Below are 20,240 nucleotides of genomic sequence, written 5' to 3' on the forward strand. Positions count from 1 at the left end.
AATCAATGAATAACGTGCTTGAACTTTCTATGACAATTTTTGTGTGCTATAAATTAGTTGTATTTTTGGGATGTTAATTAAATGAAATTTAAATGAACAATGTTCTAGTATGCTTTTGTCGCTCATGATGAAAATATTGCCAACTATGACATGCATGTGAAAGAATTATACACAAGTAACATAAGGATGATATAGATGTAACATAAATCCTTTTCCTTTCAGAACAAAGATTTCTCGGATTTTGATTTATTCTTAGTATTTAAATCACACAAAACAATAAACATTTAGTTAAGGGATCAAAACACCGTCGAACCACAGTCTGGCCTGTTTGATTTTGTATAAACCTTTCAGTTAGGACTAGCTAGTTTAAGGGAAGTAGAAGACTCAGGTTTGTACGTAAAATAAGGAGAACATTGTTTTCCTTATAAAGCCCTCACCCACCGACCTAGTCGGTGGCATGCTTCATCATCGGGCCCCCCACAGTGGCACGAATGTGCCCCGGGTGTGCTTCAACGCCAGGTGACTGCGGAGCTGGTATGCTGCTGAGTGTGAAGTGAATAGGGTGAGAAAGGTGAAGTCTAAAAGCTATACAGTAGGTCCCAGCACCCGAGGGTAAATTATTTTGATGAACTGGGCCTCTGTTAGCAGATAAAAGGCAGGTAGACGTAAATTGGAGTGCTAATTATGACCTCCAGCGTCTAGTGTGGTCTACATGTTTCAGCCAGTGGCTTGTGGATTTTAAGCTGGCTTTCCTCAGGACCGTTTTAATATGTGAAAAACGTGCAGTTTAAATAATAAAAATAATAATAAATTTAAGTGATTGTGTTGTCTTTTGGCTAAGTGAAGCGCACGCTAAGGCGCTATAACTGTTAGAGGGGGATTCCCTCAAGCTTGACTACAAATAACACAAAGGACAAAGACAAGACGTACATGGTAGAGTCATATTAGTTTCGTTTTTTGATATACCACAACATGCCGGCTTTTAAGGTGGTGTGCGACCTATAATCGGCTATTGTGGGTTCATGCCATGGGCACGAAGCTGGTGATGGTTATTAAATGAAACCGTTAGTGTTGGTGGTGGGCTAGAGAACGTATTTACAAGGTGAGGTACAGGTAAGTATAATACTAAGTCCTCACTCTGTTATGTCTTGTAAAAACTTCATGGGTCGCCTGGCAGAGAAAGAGACCCTGTTGGAATAATAACTTGTTCATAATATATCCAACCTGTAGGGAGAAAGAGTAGTGGCTTACCCCATTCGTAGCTGTAGCGGTTCTTTTGTACTCACGAGTATTGCAGTCTAGTTCCTCCTAGGACCTATTCGTCCTTCCGCGGCGCCCGTTGTGAGAGAGGAGGGCCGCCCGATCTCTTACTTGTAGTGTTTAGTTGATTAGTTTCACCTGTATCTGGTGGAAAGAGAGGGAGGGGCGCGCGCTGTTTGCCGCGCCATGGTTGCCCTTGCTGCGCATGCGCTGGAGAGTAGAGGAAGATCTGAGCATGCGCGGCTGTCTGGTGCATGCGTGTTGCGCAGAATGAGGTTTACTATTGGCAAGGATATGCGCGGATCAAGTTAGCGGCTCACGTTGTGCTTTATACTGTCATGTAGTATGACACTTTCGAGGTCGGTCCGAGATATAACTTCGAATCGTGATATTTTATCAATAAGACAATGGTGGGTATTTCCATAATGGGCGATAGTCCCAACATGAGTTTAGCCAAACACGGGGGTAAGTGAGTTATTTAGGAGGGCGGCCACTGCTAGATCATCCCAGCGCTCATTCAAAATCTGCTCTTTCCTCTGTAGGACAGCTACCTTATAGTTTTTTCTCAACAACTTAACAAGAAGGAGGTCTCTTGGGGTTTTTGATAATGCCAGACGTAACTGTCTATTAATTTGTGAACATTCACCATTAAACTATCTTAACCTAGGTTCCACTCTTGACAATGGTTTCGACAATATAGACTTGATCCCTTCACATAGTTTCCCAAAGTCTCCAACTACCTCCAGGTTGGGATCCTGAAATGTCAAACATGAATCAATAAGACTCAAGTAGTCACTAACCCTTTTGGCGATCAATATAGTTAACTCCCTGCCAAACCAGTCTTAAATTATCAGTAGATGGTGTCAAATCACTTGCACCACACTCATTATTATAGTTTGGTTTAGGGGCGATTTGTAGTTCTATCGTGATTGTATTATGGCCACCATGAATGGCAGGAATATCCATAGCTTAGGTTAAACAATCCTCAAGAGTGGGAGAAATGAAAGCATAATTAATGGTGGTGGCACTACCCCTTCCTCTAAATGTTGGTTCTGGGGTATCCCCATTATAATTTACCTCAGCAATTTCCATCATGTTTAACAAGTTATGTTTATACAAGTGTCCATGTAATTCATTAGCCCTATGGCATTGATGTACCTTGTTACTAATCCCAATGGGTGTAATAAAATCAATAGGCATTTTAGCATTAAAATAACCCCCAGACAAATACCCATAGTGTTACCGAGCTGTAGAGATGCAATGAAATTAAACAAATTCATAGAATTCGCATTAGGTACTGAATATAAGTCATTATAAAAATTGATTAAACATATGGATTTACCCCTTCTATATATTATTGCTTGAAATGTATCATCTTTAGTATCCAACACCTTTACGGTGCCTCCAGCCACAGTGCTCACCCAGATTGAAAGGCCTCCAGATGGATGGCCAAGCCTTGGAGTGAGGGCAAGTATATTATGACATTCAAACCCGTCAATATATAGATCTTTGGTGGCCCATGTCTCATGAAGCATACGAATGTCCTGCTCCTGTACAAAATATATCCACTCTGGAAAAAGCACTTTGGATTCTAGGCCTGCAACATTGCAACCTAGTACCTTTAGGTTACTATTATCAATTAACTTGTTGGGTAACTCAGAGCGGTTCCCCATTACCACCAAAGGGGGGCCAGCTACATCGGGTATTACATAATTTATATGTTACAAAGATCACACTTCTACATTTATCTGTGGGTCAACTTTATGTAGTAAAACATGGCTCATTGACTCAGAGAGATACACATGTGCACTAAGTCAGTCAGTCAGAATAACTTTATTTCGCCGACATGATGAAGTCATAATAGTATACTACATGTACCATAATTGTTAAGATACAATAGCTATACAATTTCATAACATATGATACGAATTCATACTTCATTAAGTTCTTATTACAATTAATTGGATCCGCAGATTGAACGTCTCTTTTTTAGAGCAGTTAAAAGAAAGAATGCCACAGAGGAACAGATAAAGGGGTCAGACAATAGCTGTAAATAGTAAAAGGCCACACAACATTGTCTAAAATTCATTTTTCGCAAAATGGGGATGATAAACCTTTTCCTCTCATTATGGTAATGTTTACAAAAAAGCAAAAAATGCATATCATCCTGTATTGACTGATTATCACAAGTACAGAGTGGGAGATCGGCAGCAACATAAAGATTACCAGGGATACCTAACATTAGAGGAATATAGTTTAGCCGGAATCTCACCAGGATGTACCTATGCTGTAGATTAGTTACAAAAGTCAGGTATGTTGTTTTTGTTTCCATTTGTGAGATGCTCGGTACAGTTAGATATATTTTAACTGTTGACAACTTGGCGTTTAATATCTCCCTTCCAATCTGCATATTAGATAATAGCTGGGCTTTCAGATCGTTCTTAGAAATAGAACAGCAGCTTATAGGATCTAAAACAAGGTGATGTAGCCCGTTAGCTTTTAAAGTAGATTCAACATATCATAACCAGGTTGTGTTACTCACCCCATCAAGTTTCAGGACATCGCTTATAATATCTCTTGTCAGTGTGAGGGTCTCCTTTCACCATATTGAGTGCCACAGTAATATTGGCGCCAAAGAGATTTTATCAGAAATGTAGAGGGCTGTCATTTCCATATGGCATTTAAAATTGGCGCAAAACTTTGGTAATGAGAGTAACTTAAAATTTTTTTTATCTTCAATTGATTGGAGTTTTGTACATTCTCTGACTCCCCAGATGGCCGCTCCGTAAGTGGCAGCAGACACCATCTTTGCTTCATACACTGTTTTTCAAACATCCAGAGGTTTTAGACTGTTTTTTTTAATACACTTAATTAAAGCCCCAATATTCTTTTCCATCTGGGTCGCTCTATTTCATTTCATTAAACTTTATTCGGTTCACATAATAGGAAACCATAAAAGTTACATAATACCATTAAATTACAAATCATCTATAAAAATATGCGAAACTCAAAATACAATCCCAGACGTACATTACAGTTATTCCATTATATATTCAATAATTAAAAGGAGGAGGGCATCACATTGATTCCGTTTTTTAAAAGATTAATTCATAAAATACATCATCCAAGTCCCTTAGGGTTCCAAACATTTTCTATACTTTAACGAACATTTCAGAAAACCAGCCACAAAGGGAATACATTCTGGTTTTAATAATTGTAAAAAGTAGAGAGTGGGGCATACCTGTGTAAAATTTAACTTTTTTAAAAGAGATTTTAAAAAGAGCCTCCTTGGGGTTTCATAACATTTACAAAAGAACACAAAATGCAGCAGATCCTGTGGAGACATATTGTCACAGCCACAGGGTGCTAGCACTTTGCCTTTGTGACTCCCCTTCCGAACAGCTAATACAATACGGAAATAATTCATTCTAAACCTGATTAGTAAAAAGCGCTTGTGGGCAGATAACGGCCACAATAAATATGGCTCCTTTTCTAGGGATGACTTAAGCATCATGTGCTTGCGGACAATATTCTTTAACAGTACCGTCTACTCTCTTTTCATTTTTTTGCGTATGATAAAAGAGTGTTTCACAAAAGCCACATCTGCCCTAGTAATACAATCAGGTGTTAAAAACAGGTCCGGACGCCCCAGCTCACTAAAGCACCCCTTTAAATACTTTAACCACGGTATGTCAGTCATGTGGTCCAGGCTCAAAGTCTCTTTTAGTAGTTTTTGAGTAAGGTCTAAATTTTCAATTAACCAACATTTGAGCCAGGAAAAGTAATGGGCGCATAGCCAGAATGTCACATATATATGTAAGGCCAGTTTCTTCATGAACAATTAAGTTCGCAGTCCCTTTAGGAACACCCAGCAGCTGCTTTAAAAAGTGATTTTCCGTCACCTGTATACCCTCTAAACCAGTATATCCCCATAATTTGCTCCCGTAGCTAGCTATCGATACACTCTTAGCTTGATAGATCTTCAACATTGCAGCCACTGGGCAGTTGCCCATTTTAGCTGCAAAGTTAAATATCGCTGTATTGGACCTGGTCAACTCTCCCCTTTTTTTTTTTAGCTATGCGCCCCAGTTCAGGCGAACATCCAGTAGGACGCCTAAATAGGAGAAGGTCAGGGATATTGGCACTCTTTCTCCGTTCACCTTAAAGGAGAACTGCTTTTTGGAGTGCAGCCTTACCTGCATTGCGTAGGATTTAGAATTATTTATGGCCAGATCCCTATCAGCCATATACCCACGAGAAGTTGCTTCGTCTAAAAAAGAAACAAATTAGGACAGACCTCGACGGGCATTTCTTGTTACAACACCTCAGAGAAGGCACTATCCCAGGTGGGTTACAGATAAAAAATATACCAGTAATCTTTACGGAGGACCCAATTTTTAAAAAAGGTTTTTCTTTAATAGAAACCAAATGCAGTAGAGACCTCATGGTCCTAACTGTTGAAACTGCAGTAAGAATTTCCAAGGAAGAACTCGCAGAAATTGCTAAACTAGAGGCTGAAATTAGTACCAACCCTACCATAGCAGATGCAAAAGCATTACTAGATAAGGTAGCAAAGGAAATTCAAGAATTCAAAGATTTCACTATAACACAAAAAAGTAATCAATTTTAGAAGGACAAAAAAAGCTTTTCATTGGAAAACATTTATCCATACCTTCAGGTAGACTTCTACTCTAAATCAGAATCACGCCGTTTCCTTTCAGATAACCAAGGGAGGTCGAGGAAACAGTTTATTTCGTTTTCTGACACATCATCGTCAGGGGCAGACAGTAACGCTGGTGGAAGTTACAATCGCCCTAATAGAAATCGAAACAACTGGAATCCTAACCAACAACAACAGAATCAATCCTCCAATCCTCATTTTTTAGGGAGAGGTCAGACGCGTCCCAGAGGCAGGGTGAGATACACAATCCCATGGGAAATGAAAACACGACGTCAGCATTACAAGAACTAAAAACGTCACCCATCTTCAACCTTTCTAAAAAGATACTTACACAAGACGAAGAAAGTATCCTAGCCAAGGGTTTATCATTTGTCCCATCTAAAAGAACGGATTTTGTTAAAATGAAATCTGAGTTCATTGAATTCTGTAGAAAATTACGACTTCCCTCTTCTTTAGCGACACTCCGATCCAAAACCCAACGGAGGTCACCGGCTTAAGAAACAAATCCACGTTCTGTCCCTCTTCAAACAAAATTCCAAAAGAACTTTTAACCTTTGAGAAAAGCGTCCTTTCTGCCATTTCAGCCATGGAAAAACAAAAAAAGTTTGTGAAATTCAATACCACTAAAAAGCAGATGACTGCACTGAACAACTTAAAGAATGACACCTCGGTAATAGTCAAGCAGGCAGACAAAGGCGGTGCTATAGTGGTGTGGGACATCAGTGATTACACCACAGAAGTAATGAAGCAACTTAACGATCCTACTTGCTATCGCAAGATAGGTAAAGATCCCACCACCGACCTTCAAATTGAACTCTCCCTGATAATACAGAACGGATTCGATCAAGGTAGATCCTTCTCCTACCTGGCAGCTAAAACCTGGAACTCACTTCCCACTCACCTTCGCCTTACTCAGAACCACCTAGCATTCAGAAAGCAACTTAAAACTTGGATATTCGACAAATAATTCCCCACCCTCCCTCTAGCGCCTTGAGACCCTATGGGTATGTAGCGCGCTATATAAATTTCTTGACTTGACTTGACTTGACTTGGCCGTAAAGAACTGGAATATCTGAAAATTAAACATCCAAAGACCCCAATGTTCTATGTATTACCCAAAATTCACAAAAATCAAAATCAACCGCCGAGCAGACCCATCGTGGCAGGATGTGGCTCTCTGCTCGAGCCCATTGCCAAATATGTAGACTGTTTTTTGAAGGAATTCATGTGTCAGGTGATACCTTATTTACAAGACACTACTGATTTTATCAACAAAGTGTCTAATGTCAACTTTTGTGAACATAGGGACATTTTAGTCACCTTAGACGTGACGTCCCTGTACACACAGATTCCTCAGCACGAAGCAATCGCGGTATTGTCCCATTTCTTAGAATTGAGACCCCGCCCAATGCGAGTACCAACCAAATTTCTGCTTGATCTTGCTTCATTTGCATTGAAGAAGAATTACTTCTGTTTCAATAGGGAATTCTATTTCCAAGTGAAAGGTGTAGCCATGGGCTGCCCCTTCGCACCGGAATTAGCAGTCCTATTTATGTCAATGTATGAGAACACCTATATACATAATAACAACCCATTCCATCAATATATCGGAGCATGGCTACGATTTATTGACGATGTGTTCATGATATGGACAGGAGACAGTGACACCTTGTCCCTGTTCCATCAATGGTTAAACTCTAGGACTGCTGATATTAAATCCAGTTTGGCTCAGTCTACGAGTAGAATTTCATTTCTTGACGTTGAGGTCTTTCCGAAGGAAGGTAAACTGGCTTCCACGTTGTTTACAAAACCCACTGACCGAAATAAATCCCTAATGTTTGACAGTAACCACCCCCGAAGCCTAAAAGAAAATCTCCCTTACGGTCAGTTTTTGCGGGTCCGCCGAAACTGCACGTATAACGAAGATTTTCATTTCCATTCAGAAAAATTGATATCAAAGCTTTGTGACAGAGGTTACCCGAAGAAGTTAGTGAGGAATTGTAAGAAGCGAGCTCAGTGGACCCCACGAGAAACATTACTAGAACGGAAAGAGAAACCGGATGTAAAGCGACAGGTATGTGTTACCACCTATTGTCCCAATGCAAACCAGCTCAAACGGGTCATTAAACAAAATTGGCATCTAGTCAAGAACTTGGACGAAAATCTCCAAGACCTTCCCCTGTTTGCCTTCAAGAAAGAAAATAATATTGCCAACCACATCGTCCGTGCGGCAATGCCCACATCTAAGCCGCCCACATTACGTCAAATGATGGGAATGCCTCCGGTGACGGGACACCACAAATATGGAACTTGTCTTTGTTGTGAGTCCACCGTTGAAGGTTCCCTTTTTCAACATAATGGAATCTCTTGGAAACACAACTCATTCAGCAACTGCAAAACCAAGTTTGTTGTATATGGCATAATATGTCCTTGTCAACTGCTGTATATAGGAAAAACCAACCAAGAAGTGCGTCAACGCATTTCTCAACACAAATCGAGACTGAAAAACAAAGTCGAAAACGCACCATTGGTACAACATTGGACACAAATGCAACACAAGATCAGCGACCTTAGATGGACGGTGATTTCGCGAATTGAAAAAGATCCTCGTGGGGGTGATATGAACTTAAAATTGTCCAAAAGAGAAGCCTACCTTATTGTCAAATTTGACACAGCTACATCTGGTCTCAATGAATTGAGTGACATTTTTAAACTATGATAACATCAATCCTTTTCTTGAGGTCCCCTCCCCTGGGTAATAGGTACAGAAAGTGCTCTAGCGACCACCTGGTATGCACATACCACCATAGTCAACGTGCCCCCTACCACTCATGCTGTGATATACAAGACTCTCCATGCGTGATTGTGGCTTACACACCAGGCGTCCGTACACGTTGCCGGGTCACTTGGCCAGGTTTTGCTATATATTGTTTGCCTATTCAACTAGATTTCCTGTTCAACTTTGTTCCCCCGAGCTCAGTGCTCGGTTTTATATTGTGGCTAGGTAAGACTTATCCGCCACTAACCTCGCATACTGTGTTATGTTATTAATGGGTTTCAAGTTGCGGTTCCATTCAGGGAATACCCGTTTGTCGGCACAACTTAGGTAACCCCCTTCTTTTACTTTAGTGACCCTTGAGTAGCGTTATACTACTCCAGTCCGTTTTTTTGCTTTGACGTTTAAAGCGCGCCCTTGTATCATATAAAAACCGCTAAGACAGCGTTCCCCCGTCTGCCTTGCGCATGCGCTGGGGAGCAGTGCCGACTGCAACGCTAGCGGTCCGACGGTCGTTTCTACGTTAAACAAGTAAGTTGGCCCTTTCATCTTCCATCGTTTCTCCTCTTAAATCCTCTCAACCTTTTGCTAATCTGTGGGTATTTTCTTCCCCAGTTTCTACGCAATTCTGATTGGTCTCTTGGCTTCAAACTTCGTAAAGCCTGTGTTTATTCATTAAACGGTGAGCTCCATTTCTCTCATACCTTCTTTAGCTTTTTGGCAAGTTTTTTGCCCACTGCTTTCCACTCACCCAAATATAACGTTTCATATCTTTCAGGCCTATGCACAATTATTCTACCTTCGCCGGCCATATTACCTGTTTTCCAATAAAAGCGGTAAGCTTAACAACTTGGCAGTAACCACCCTTTATGCTTTTTTACGACTATCCCCATACCAAATATCTTTTTTCATCTTTTTTTCTTTTTCTAGATTCAAAATCCGTCTTTCATACCGGGCGTTCTTTATCCTTTTTTGATGAACACAGACCGGCTTAGGTAACAGTCGTTTGTTATGCCACCTTAACTAACACACCCTTTTGTGCGGTTGAATAATCTTCGTTTTCTCAATTCCACAGACCTAAATTATAAAGGATAAAATCCATTCCACCGTCTGGATCAATGCCGACCACCCCCTCCATTTGGTAAGCAATACTTTGAATATTGCCTCTTCATCCAATGAGTAGTTTATCTCAGCCTAAAGATCCCCATATATCTCTTTAAACAGGTAGATCTCTTACGCCCTGGTCGAATTTTAACACCGAGATCCCTCCGGGCTCCCATTATAAAGATTAAGACCTGTACAGTGTTTCTACCAGGTAAGTACTTATTTAGATCAGCTAAGGATTTTTTACTAACACTCAAACAAGTGTAATTCCAATATATGCTCTCGAATTTGCAGATAAAGACAATCAAGTGCGTCATTTTCCCCCAGATCCGTTTTTCACAACTGGCATTCTCACTCATTGGTAAGATGAAGGAGTTATGTGTCGGCACTTTGTCACGTTTCTTGATGATTGGTCTGTCTTACCTTTTGTCACTAAATCTTGCAAAATCTTGTCCTTAACCTGTCTTTCTCCTCTGTGTCATTTTTCTTTATTATTCAGATACTACATAAGGCCCTGAAGAGAATCCCAGGAAAACCAGTGGGATTCGAAACTCGAAGGCGCTTGCCACATTGTGTCTGCGAGAGCGACAGGATGATCCATTTATTTTTCTCTAGTCGCTAGTACAATACCAAGTTTCCTTACCAAAAAGTTTCTTTTGTAGATCTAATTAGGATTGTACATTTAAAAAGTAATTGTTTTTCTAGTATTGTAAAACTGTGGCCGCAGACAGTGGCTTTCTGTTCTCTGTAGTATAGATTGTACATATTTTTAAGATTGTAGCTCTTGTTCCTTATAGTCCCTCCCCCTGAGTAGTGTGAATGTGTATTGAATGTGTTTTGAATGCCTGTGATATGTCTGGAATCTTGTATGACTGATGATTAGTAATCACTTCCCCAATTCTAGTGTGTTCTTTTGTAAATATGTTCCTTTGTAAAAAATGAAAAAATTTAGGTTTTCTGTTTTTCTAACAATGCTAAAATAAAAAGCTATTAAGTAGTAATTACCGTTCTTGAATATTCTTTCAAGTCCTGTTTGGTTATCTGTTTTTCTAAAATTATCCATATCAGCACTGGCACCCCACTTTTGTTTCTTGGTAATCCGGCTCAGCCTTGCTGATTAGAGCCACCCCGTAGTTGTTTCTCCCCCATATACCCACGAAAGGCATCAAGCAGGGTTTGTAAACTTATGGAGGTACGTGCTAGAAGGACTGCGTCGTCTGCATATAGCAAGACGGGCAGTCCCCTGCGTCCCACATACGGGAAGTCAGCTTCAGTTTCCAACAACGTCTTTTCTAAGTCATTGATATAGAGGTTAAAAAGGAAAGTGGCTAGAATACACCCCTGGCGTACCCCCTTACTTTGTTAAAATTCCTGGTCACCTTGAGGTCCTGGGCATATCTGATATTCGCCCTAGTATCTCTATGTAATTCCATCAGGAAGTCCACCAAATTTGCCTCCACCCCCATGGTCCTCATGGACTGCCACAACTTTTCCTGGTTGACCCATTCAAAGGTGGAGGAAAGATCCGTGAAGGCCATGTAGATTGTCCCTTGGCGGGCAATGGTGTACTTTCCGAGGATTAGATATAGATTAAGACATTGTGCCATGGTCGAGTGGTCTGGGCGGAACCCATACTGGATATCGGAAATAATCTTGTTTTCTTCCACCCAGGCAGTCAATCTATTTAATACGACTCCACCTATGACCTTAACCACGGAGTCGATAAGGGAGATTGGTCTGTAATTCATATTACAGTTACGGTCTCCCTTTTTAAACACTGGGACAGTTGTGGAGACTCCCCATGACTTTGGGCACCCTTCCATGGCGGCTGCGTTAACCACCGCTACCAGGATTGATGCCCAAAGAGTGGGGTTATATTTAAAAATGTCCGGTGAGATACCATCCGGACCTGGGGCCTTCTTACATGAAAGATTATTGATACTATCCTCCACTTCCCTTAAAGTGAATACAACTGCATCCTCATTCAGTGTTCTTACTGGCAACTGCGGTAGAATTGATATACTTTTAAAAATAGCATTAAAATGAGACACCCATTCCTCTTCCGTTATGTTGGTGCCCAATTCCTCAGCTCTTTCCGTTATAAAGAGTGGTCTATTAATAATACTCCAAAATCTGGAACTGCTGGAAAGAGTCAAAGGATCTAAAAGTACCCGCCATGTGGCCTCCTTCAGTTCCATTTTTCGGGTGGCCAGCACTTTTTTATAGTTAATACGAAGAGTGCGGATCTGCAATTGATCCCAAAGGTTTACTTTCAATGCAGCCTTTAGATCTCTAGCGGCTTTGGAGCATAATGGACTAAACCATTTGGGATCACTGGTAGTCCTATTTCGCCCCGGGACAGATAGCAAAGTCCCTACTTTGGAAACAATCCCATCGAAAGCATTGAGGATACCCATAGCGGTTGAATCAGGATTCATACAATAGGTAAATTCTACTGCACAAACTTCTTGGAGCTTTTCATGAAAGAGGGACGGGTTACTTGGGTCCATTTCAAACAACGCCTACCATCGATTAGCTTTAAAGTGCCTAAACCTATCACTGTATCCTTTTTTTTCAGTATACTCCTCCCAAGTATACACACACAGGGTTATGATCACTAAAGGCACTCGTTAAAATTGCGAAGCCCTGTAAGAAAGGTTGGGTGATTGTGGAAATCAGAATGTGGTCTATGAACAATCCACCAACATGACCTTTAAAAGTCGGTTTCTTTTTTTACTGGACGGTGGTGCAAAGCTCATAGCTGAGAACAAATCATATTCGTTGAGCATATCATTAAGAACATCTCCCTGTACGGAATGCTCAAAGTGAAGTCCTCGAATCAGTGGACACACCAGAATACCTACCCATGTCGGTGAGTTCGGGATCACTACACGGGTGAACATTGAAGTCGCCTACAATCATAAAGTTATTTCTGAAAGGGCCACAACACTGCTCAACAAAGTTGTTCAGCTCAGTTATTTTACATCCCTCATGTTTGTGTACTGCATTATAAAAATGAATCAAACATAGACTGCCATTTCCTCGCCCCAGAACAATTGCCTGAAAATCACTGTGGTCAGAGGTAATGACCTTAATTTTACATTTCAGGGACAGAGAAGTAAAATTAGCCAGGCCCCCCCTCGCTCTGCCACTAGATACTGGAATTGCAGGAACGAAAAAGGCTTTATACCCCACCAGAGAAAGATTACAATTAACCAGCCATGTCTCTTGGAGGCATATTACAGAAAAATGGCTAACAAACTGCACCCATATTGGGTCTGTATCCTTCCCAGACAGCCCCGCGATATTCCACGACAACACATTATATTCCTGAGTCTTAACATAATCCTCAGGGGAGACAGTGTTTAAATCCCACAATTGATCAGCAATTAAAATTCCTGATGAATCATATTCCCCTGGCCCTGCTCCTATGATGGTGTCTAGTACTTCTAGATTTGGCATTACTGTCGGTGTTTCTGGAGGAAGCCCTACGCCCTTAGAGACAGTATCAATGGGTACAGGCATGTAGACTAAATGATCTAAGCGGACTGTATTTTCACTTAGTCAATCACAGTCATTCAGTCCTGAAAGAACAGCAAATCTATTTTGGCCCTGGGGAAATGGAGAAAGACGGTAATCATCCCATGTATTAGCCCTTTCTACCTAGGGGTTAAAGATACCAGTCCTGCATTTTTCCATAGGCTTACGAGGCCAGGCATAATGCTCGAAGTTCAAATTGTGCTGCCTGTGGTTCTCCACCCTATACAAGAAACCCAAAGGCAGTATCTCAATACCTTGACCCCTGTAAGCTGGACCAGAGCTAACCTCCTTAAATATTCTCTCTACGGGCAATGGGTTATTAAAGTTTACCACAATACAATCCCCCCTTCTTGATTTCCTGGAGCTACCCAACCAGGAAACACGGCGAACCATAATGACATTATGCATAGTGGTTGGGCCTTCAGCAGTCTTGCGGGACAACCAATGGGTTACCTTGTTTTTAAGTTGACCATAGTCCTTCTTTGTTCCATCTGGATGAGATGGCACGTTACCTAAAATTTACACCAGCGGGGTTGATTGTGGGGGTAGATCAATAACAGGTAAATTATCTGCACTTCTAATTCCCTTTTCTGTATTTGTTATTACCGCAACCCGATCCGATGCTGCTAAGTCCTTTCCGACTACCCCCCAGTCTCTTTTGCTCCTTCCCGACTGGTTGGCTTTGCCCTTTCTACCTCTTTCCTAGTCTCATTGCAATTTGCTTTTTGTAACCTATTCACTGTGTTTGATGTTAAGGGGGCTATATTTGATGAGATATTGTTAGTCTCATTAGCTGTTCTAATTTGTGACGCAGAGCCGAAATTCTGCATACTGGCAGCACGATTTTCCAATGTATGCGAGTTACTTGTGGCAGCCCGTTCTAGCTTCACCAGATTCTCATTTATTACTTTCATTCTTTCTAATAAAGGTATCATTAATGACTTCATATTCTGCTCTACTTGTTCCATGAAGCCTTCTGGTATTTGCGATGTTAAAGAGAGTCGCTTTGGTGGCTGTGACGTAGAGATGTTGGGGCTTTAGTGGGAAATCGTGGAGGAGCACTATTTAATGTTGATTGGGTAGATGTAGTTAGGTTCCCCCCTTTGTTGGTTATTTTAATTACTTTCGGGCATCTACCCTTTTGCAATCCTACCCCACGCTTCCTTTTACCAGTCGGTGCTGGGCCTGTTACTTGTTTTTTAGATTGCAAGTCAGTTGGAACATTAGGGATACTCGTTTCTGAGGGCCCGTTTTCTTTTTATAAGGTATTAACCGAAGCGCAAGCAATAGGCCCAGCAGACCCATCACTCACTTCCAACTGGCTATCACCATTAGATATCTTGGTACATAGCTGTTCTGGTGTTTTTGCTGACATAATAGTGCCCAGCGAAGATCGCTTAGAGTATAGAGGTTCTAATGATAATCGCCTTTCAGTAAGGGCTATTTCATGCTCCAGGACTACTGCAGCTCTAGTTATGAAGTGGTCCAGGGTCCCAGTAATGGTCCCCCCAATAGGGCCTAACGCTGCCTTCCTCCCCTTCCCTGATCGTAGCGCCATTTCCCTAAGCGTTTAATAACTTTATCTTATCAAAATTATCTAGGGGCTAATAATGACAGCAGGATACCTGTGGCCAGATAAAAATACATGCAGCGGTCAAGAAACGATAAATAAAAGTCTCACTTTGCCAACATCACGTTAGGGGGGTGGCCCAGTCCAGCCTCTGCCGGCCTACCACGGCCTTAGACGGCCCCACCCTTGTCCCGGGCTTCTCCCGGCGCCGCCCGTGCGTGTCCCGCGTTGCGTGGGGGAAGGCGGCGCTTTAAGCGTGATGACAGCGCCTTCCCCAGCAGCAGTAGCTGTGTTGCGTTGGGCTCTCAGCAGCAATGAGGTCAGTCAAGTGCACCCTGGGACGACGAGTCCCACCAGGGCAGCAGGCACACAGGACGCGTGGACGGACGTCTCCTCCCAACACAAGAGTGTGGCAGCAGGTTTACCAGGCAAGGTCCGCGGCTCCACAAGTCACAGGTAGAATTTTGAAAATGGGCCCTCTATTTACAATCATGTTTTGCCAATTAATTTGCCTATCAAACATGATCCCTAAATAATTAAAAGAGTCAACGACTCCCATTTTCCCCTGTTCAGTGACAATTTGGGGTTGTTTCCGTAATTTCGGATCGGCACAAGGATAAAGGACTTGGAATAATTAACTTTCATATCCAGGGAGTTCATATATTGCGTGTAATCCAGCACTAAGTGACGCAGTGCATTACTAGTACGTCCTATGAGCACTGCGTCATCCACATAAAGTAGTATAGCTATCGGTTTGGAGTTTATATAAGGGACATCTGGGGTGGACTCTCTTAAAGCAGCTTCTATATCATTAGTGTAAAGTGCGAATAGTGCACTCGTTAGAGGGTCTTCTTCCGTGGTTAGCAGGTGCGACGTTAGTCAATCCTGACTATCTAGGTCAGATACAGGGGAGAACCTATTATGCAAGATTGGAAAGAGGTTTTTATTTATCAGAGTTCCAGGGACTGTCCTATAAAAGTAGCCCAATGGCAATATACATATATGTGTGGAATTAAGAGTGACATCTTCCTAAGCCCTCAGCAGTAATCTGACCATGGGCGGACTGCGAAAATTAATCACTATACAGTCCCCTTCAATATTCTTTGGTGTCACTCCCACCCACCCAACTCTTCTAATCATAAGGATGTTATGCATGTCTGACACCTTAAACCTCCTGTGTTTGGACAGCCAATCCACACATTTGTTTCGCAACTGTAGCCAGGTAGCCAGGTTTCGCCCTGTTCTTTCTTGAGAGATGGTACCCCTGCCAACACTAAGACCTACTGTCAAGCCTCTGGCGGTAATGCAAAACCTCCATGTTAGCATCATTGTGACCCTTTCTCATGATATTCATAGAGCCATTGCCTGACTTGATATTCTCTCTAGGCAAGCTAGTAGCTGGGTCAGGCAGACTAATAAAGGTCGAGTTCTGAGAGGTCCCGGATATATTGCATATGTTGGTAACATGAAGCAGATTTCCCGGTGCATCATTAGGCTTAGATACAAAAAGATCCTTAACTTTGCTACAGGTTGGACATGTTACACAAAAATTACTAGATGGAACACCTGTAGACATTACTGGAGCTTAAATCGAAGAATCGGACCCTGTGCCAACACCTGAACCAATAGGTTGCACCCCCCCTGCAATTACAACATTTTGTAAAGAGTCCCTTTGGCCTCTCGTGTTATTCATTGCAGTTTCCAGATGATCTATGTGATCCCAGAGGTAGGTGAAGTTCCTATCTAATAGTTCCTTAAACCGTACAAAGGCAGTATCCAGGACAGTATCTATGATAATGTCAGGAGTTGCATCTCCGGGGGGACTCAATGTTAATAGCGGGAGCTCGATATCAGTCTGTGTGCTTTTAGAATTTGTTTGTACCTCCGCCGTCACCGCTCATGGCTCTCTTTTTGGTATATTTGTTTCTGGGTACCCACGCCCCTTTTACTCTTTTCCGATGTCACTTTCTTCCTTCCTCCTGTGTGGGGTTTAGATGTCCTGGCCCTTGTGGCAGTACTAGGGCCATCTGAAGTAGCTACAATGGGTTTGACCGAGCTAGGCGCGTGAGGGTGCTGAGGTGAACTTTGTTGCATGCTTTGTGTGGTCGCAGTCTGGCAGGGTTGCAAAGCATCATCCACAATAGAAGTGACTAGTGATGAACATCTATGCAGGGTAATGGGGTTTAATGACAGTCGCCAGTCCGTCAGCTCAATCTCATGACTGAGCATCGATTCTGCCCTGATAATAAAGGCGTGCAAAATCCCCACTACTCCCTTCCGTGCACTCATAGTGAAAGCCAAAACCCAGGAACTAAAAGCCTATACAGCAGGGGATACAATGATCAATCAGGACTTAAATCTGGGCTTAAAGTCATTAACACACAGGACCTGCTTTCTGCTAATTGGGAGGCCTCAATCCGCTGTGTTGCTGATCAGATGTTAGAGGGGGGCTCAGCCCAGTCTCCACCGGGCTTCGACGGGAGTGGATGGGCCCGTCCTTGGCTCGGGCATCACCCTGGCTCAGCCCTCGCACGCGTCCCATGCTGCAGGAGGGCTGCAGTGATTTTATCACGCCTCCAGGCAGGTCAGGGGCGCAAGGGCTGCTGGAGGTGATATTTGGGCCATTCCCCTCACAACCAGGAAAGGTTTGTTTTCAGCCGTTCCCCTCACGGCAGCAGCTGAGTCTGCTTAATGATGTCCCGGTGCCTTTTAGAAGTCCCACGCTGCGGGAGGGCCGCAGTGATTTAATTGCGCCACCAGGCGCGTCAGAGGCGCAGTGCACAAGGGCACAAGGGCTGCTGGAGGTGGTAGTTAGGCCGTTCCCCTCATGGCCAGGAAAGGTGAGTTTGCAGCCGTTCCCCTCACGGCAGCACCGGAGGCTGCTTAATGATGTCCCGGTGCACCTTGGTCCCTAGTGATTCGTGGGCTACCCGTGTGGTTTTGAAAACATACCAGTGGGCCTAAAGCACTTATTGTGCCACCCACGTAACTAGCAATTTAAAACATGTACCAGGCCTGCCTGAATGTAGTTTTATACTGCTATGCTGACTTGGTATTTAAAACCCCTTGCCAAGCTTTAAAATCCCCTTTTATTACATATAAGCCACCCCAGTAAGACTTTGTGATTTCCTCCCAAACAGTCACACAGTAGATAGATTTGGTGTGCCTGAATGGGCCATCTGCTGGCAGGATGAGGGGTAGAGCTGAGCACAGCCCCACTTGCAACTGAATAGCCTGTGCTCTGATTTCATACAACGGGCCTAACGGCCCCACATTGTCACTACAGCCGGTTTGGAGCCAAAGCAGGGGAGGCAGAAATTACCTGCACTTCAAAGCCACTGTCCAGAAGTGTCTCCCACATTCCATATCTAGAGCACCAGAGTATAAAAAAGGGGACCTCAGACACCAACACCTCAGTTCATTTCTGGACCTGAACATACTCTGTCAGGAAAAAAGACTGCTGTGCTGCTGAAAGGATTTCCACTCTGCTGGCCTGCTGACCTGCTGTCCTTTTGCCTGGGTGAGAAGAGAACTGGACCTGCTACATCACCCTTGAACCCAGGACACCAGAGTGACTCCAAAGGCGAGTCTGCTGGCCTCCTGAATTGAACCACCTCTGGAACATACAAGTTTCCCCAACATCCTGCACCTCCAAGTGGTGCCCCTCAGGTCCTGGACTCTTGGTGCAGCTCAGAGAGCTGTAATCTTGCTTTTGGGCTGGTCGCAACAGCGAAGGGTCAGTTTGCACTGAGACCTTGCCACTTGCACCGTGATTCAATGTAAAACTCCGGCAGCTGCCTCTTTGTGCAACAGCATAGACCACTAGCAAGGGATCGCCAAAGTGAAGCCCCAGCAATACCCACGATGCCTGACCTGCTCTGCGCACTACGCTGGCAGCCTACACAATGCTCTCCCTGCTCCTTGTGGCACCCTCCATCACGAGCAGCACTCTTGTCACAGATTTGAAAAGGAAAAGCTTCAGCGAGGCTAACCTGGTGACTGTAGACAACCTGCAGTCCATTGGGATTGGCCTGAAGATGTGGCTTTGACCTGGTCCAGCGTGACCAGATATCCATGGTTGGCGCTTTGGGCTTTTAGGAGCTATTTGCACTAAAATCTAAAAAATTCATAACTCTGCCAACAATTTTCTCACAGAATCTACAAGAAACAAAGGTATATTTTGACCTAAAATCTGAAACCACAAGGATTCCAGAAGAATCCTCACATATGAGGTTTTCAACTTTCACTGTTGGAGAGCAATATGCACACATAATCAAAAAAAGATCGCACAATATGTGTGAGTCATTAAGTATCAAAATTGTAATCAATGATACTGACAATTACATTTGATTGAGGGAGTTGTGAAAATGATTAATCAAGTGCTCTGCAATAAAATATATTTTTACCTGGCTCCTTTTGCTGGAGTTTGTTGGCCATAGCCACTGGAAGTCACTTTCTGGTGTAGCATCTGTCTGTTTGTTAAGTGGTTTTGAGGCTTTAACCGGGGTAGTATTGATTCTATGTGGTTATGATTTAGACACAATATCTGCAAAACCAAATCATAAATTAACCTAAATATATATGTACAGCTCTAAAACAAGATTTAATAAGAAAATGAACAATAGGAAATGAGGCATACATGGCTTATAATTGCAGTTGTGAAATAATATCATGCCATAATATTCCTAGGCACTACTTCAAAAAATAATAATGTTTATTTCATCAGGTCTAGCACTAGTGTTCAGGTTGTGCTACACCTTTTCTCAGTAATTTCCTATTGCTATCTTTTTAATATGTTTTTGGAAACACAGTCAGTCAAATACCTCAAGATACAGTCAGCCAAATCCAGATGCAATTAATTTATATGTTTGGGCAAATCATACCATCAGTCACGACATTCTGCGATCCATCGCATTCTGTTCCAACTGCCGCAATTCAAATTGATGCCTTACCAAAGTACTGGTCAAAGAGACAAAGATCCACAGGAAAAATATTTAATTAGGCCTCAAACTCGTGTTTGTTGGCTGCAGGAACAACCAGAAAACCCGTAAATTGGTTGGGGGGGAGAGCTAGCGAAGCCCGAAGATGGCCGCCTTTTAGGCGAGCTCCTTCAGCCGCGACAATAATCCTACAAAATCCTGTGCAAACGTGGTTTTAAACCCACACCCCGTCATCGCCCTGTGTCTCCTGCACTCTGGTGCCTATTTTTAAATAACCAACTATGATGAGCGGCGACTCCATGTCTATGGCATGGCCTGCTGCGCTGGGCCCGGTGCATAGTACTGTCCCTGTGATGCCACTGCTGGTTC

At 42.8% G+C, this 20,240-nt stretch overlaps 1 protein-coding gene across 1 annotated transcript in view; it reads right to left on the reverse strand.

Annotated features, from left to right (window-relative positions):
- The window catches only part of LRRC9 (leucine rich repeat containing 9), a 719,638-nt gene that overhangs the window by 137,973 nt on the left and 561,425 nt on the right, over positions 1-20,240 (reverse strand). Inside the window, exon 26 of the mRNA XM_086937964.1 lies at positions 19,338-19,477. Within this exon, the coding sequence (XP_086794090.1) occupies positions 19,338-19,477 (140 nt within the window). The remainder of the gene's footprint in view (positions 1-19,337; positions 19,478-20,240) is intronic.

Source organism: Lissotriton vulgaris, chromosome 9 (assembly GCF_964263255.1).
Source record: "Lissotriton vulgaris chromosome 9, aLisVul1.2, whole genome shotgun sequence".
NCBI classification, from domain to species: domain Eukaryota; kingdom Metazoa; phylum Chordata; class Amphibia; order Caudata; family Salamandridae; genus Lissotriton; species Lissotriton vulgaris.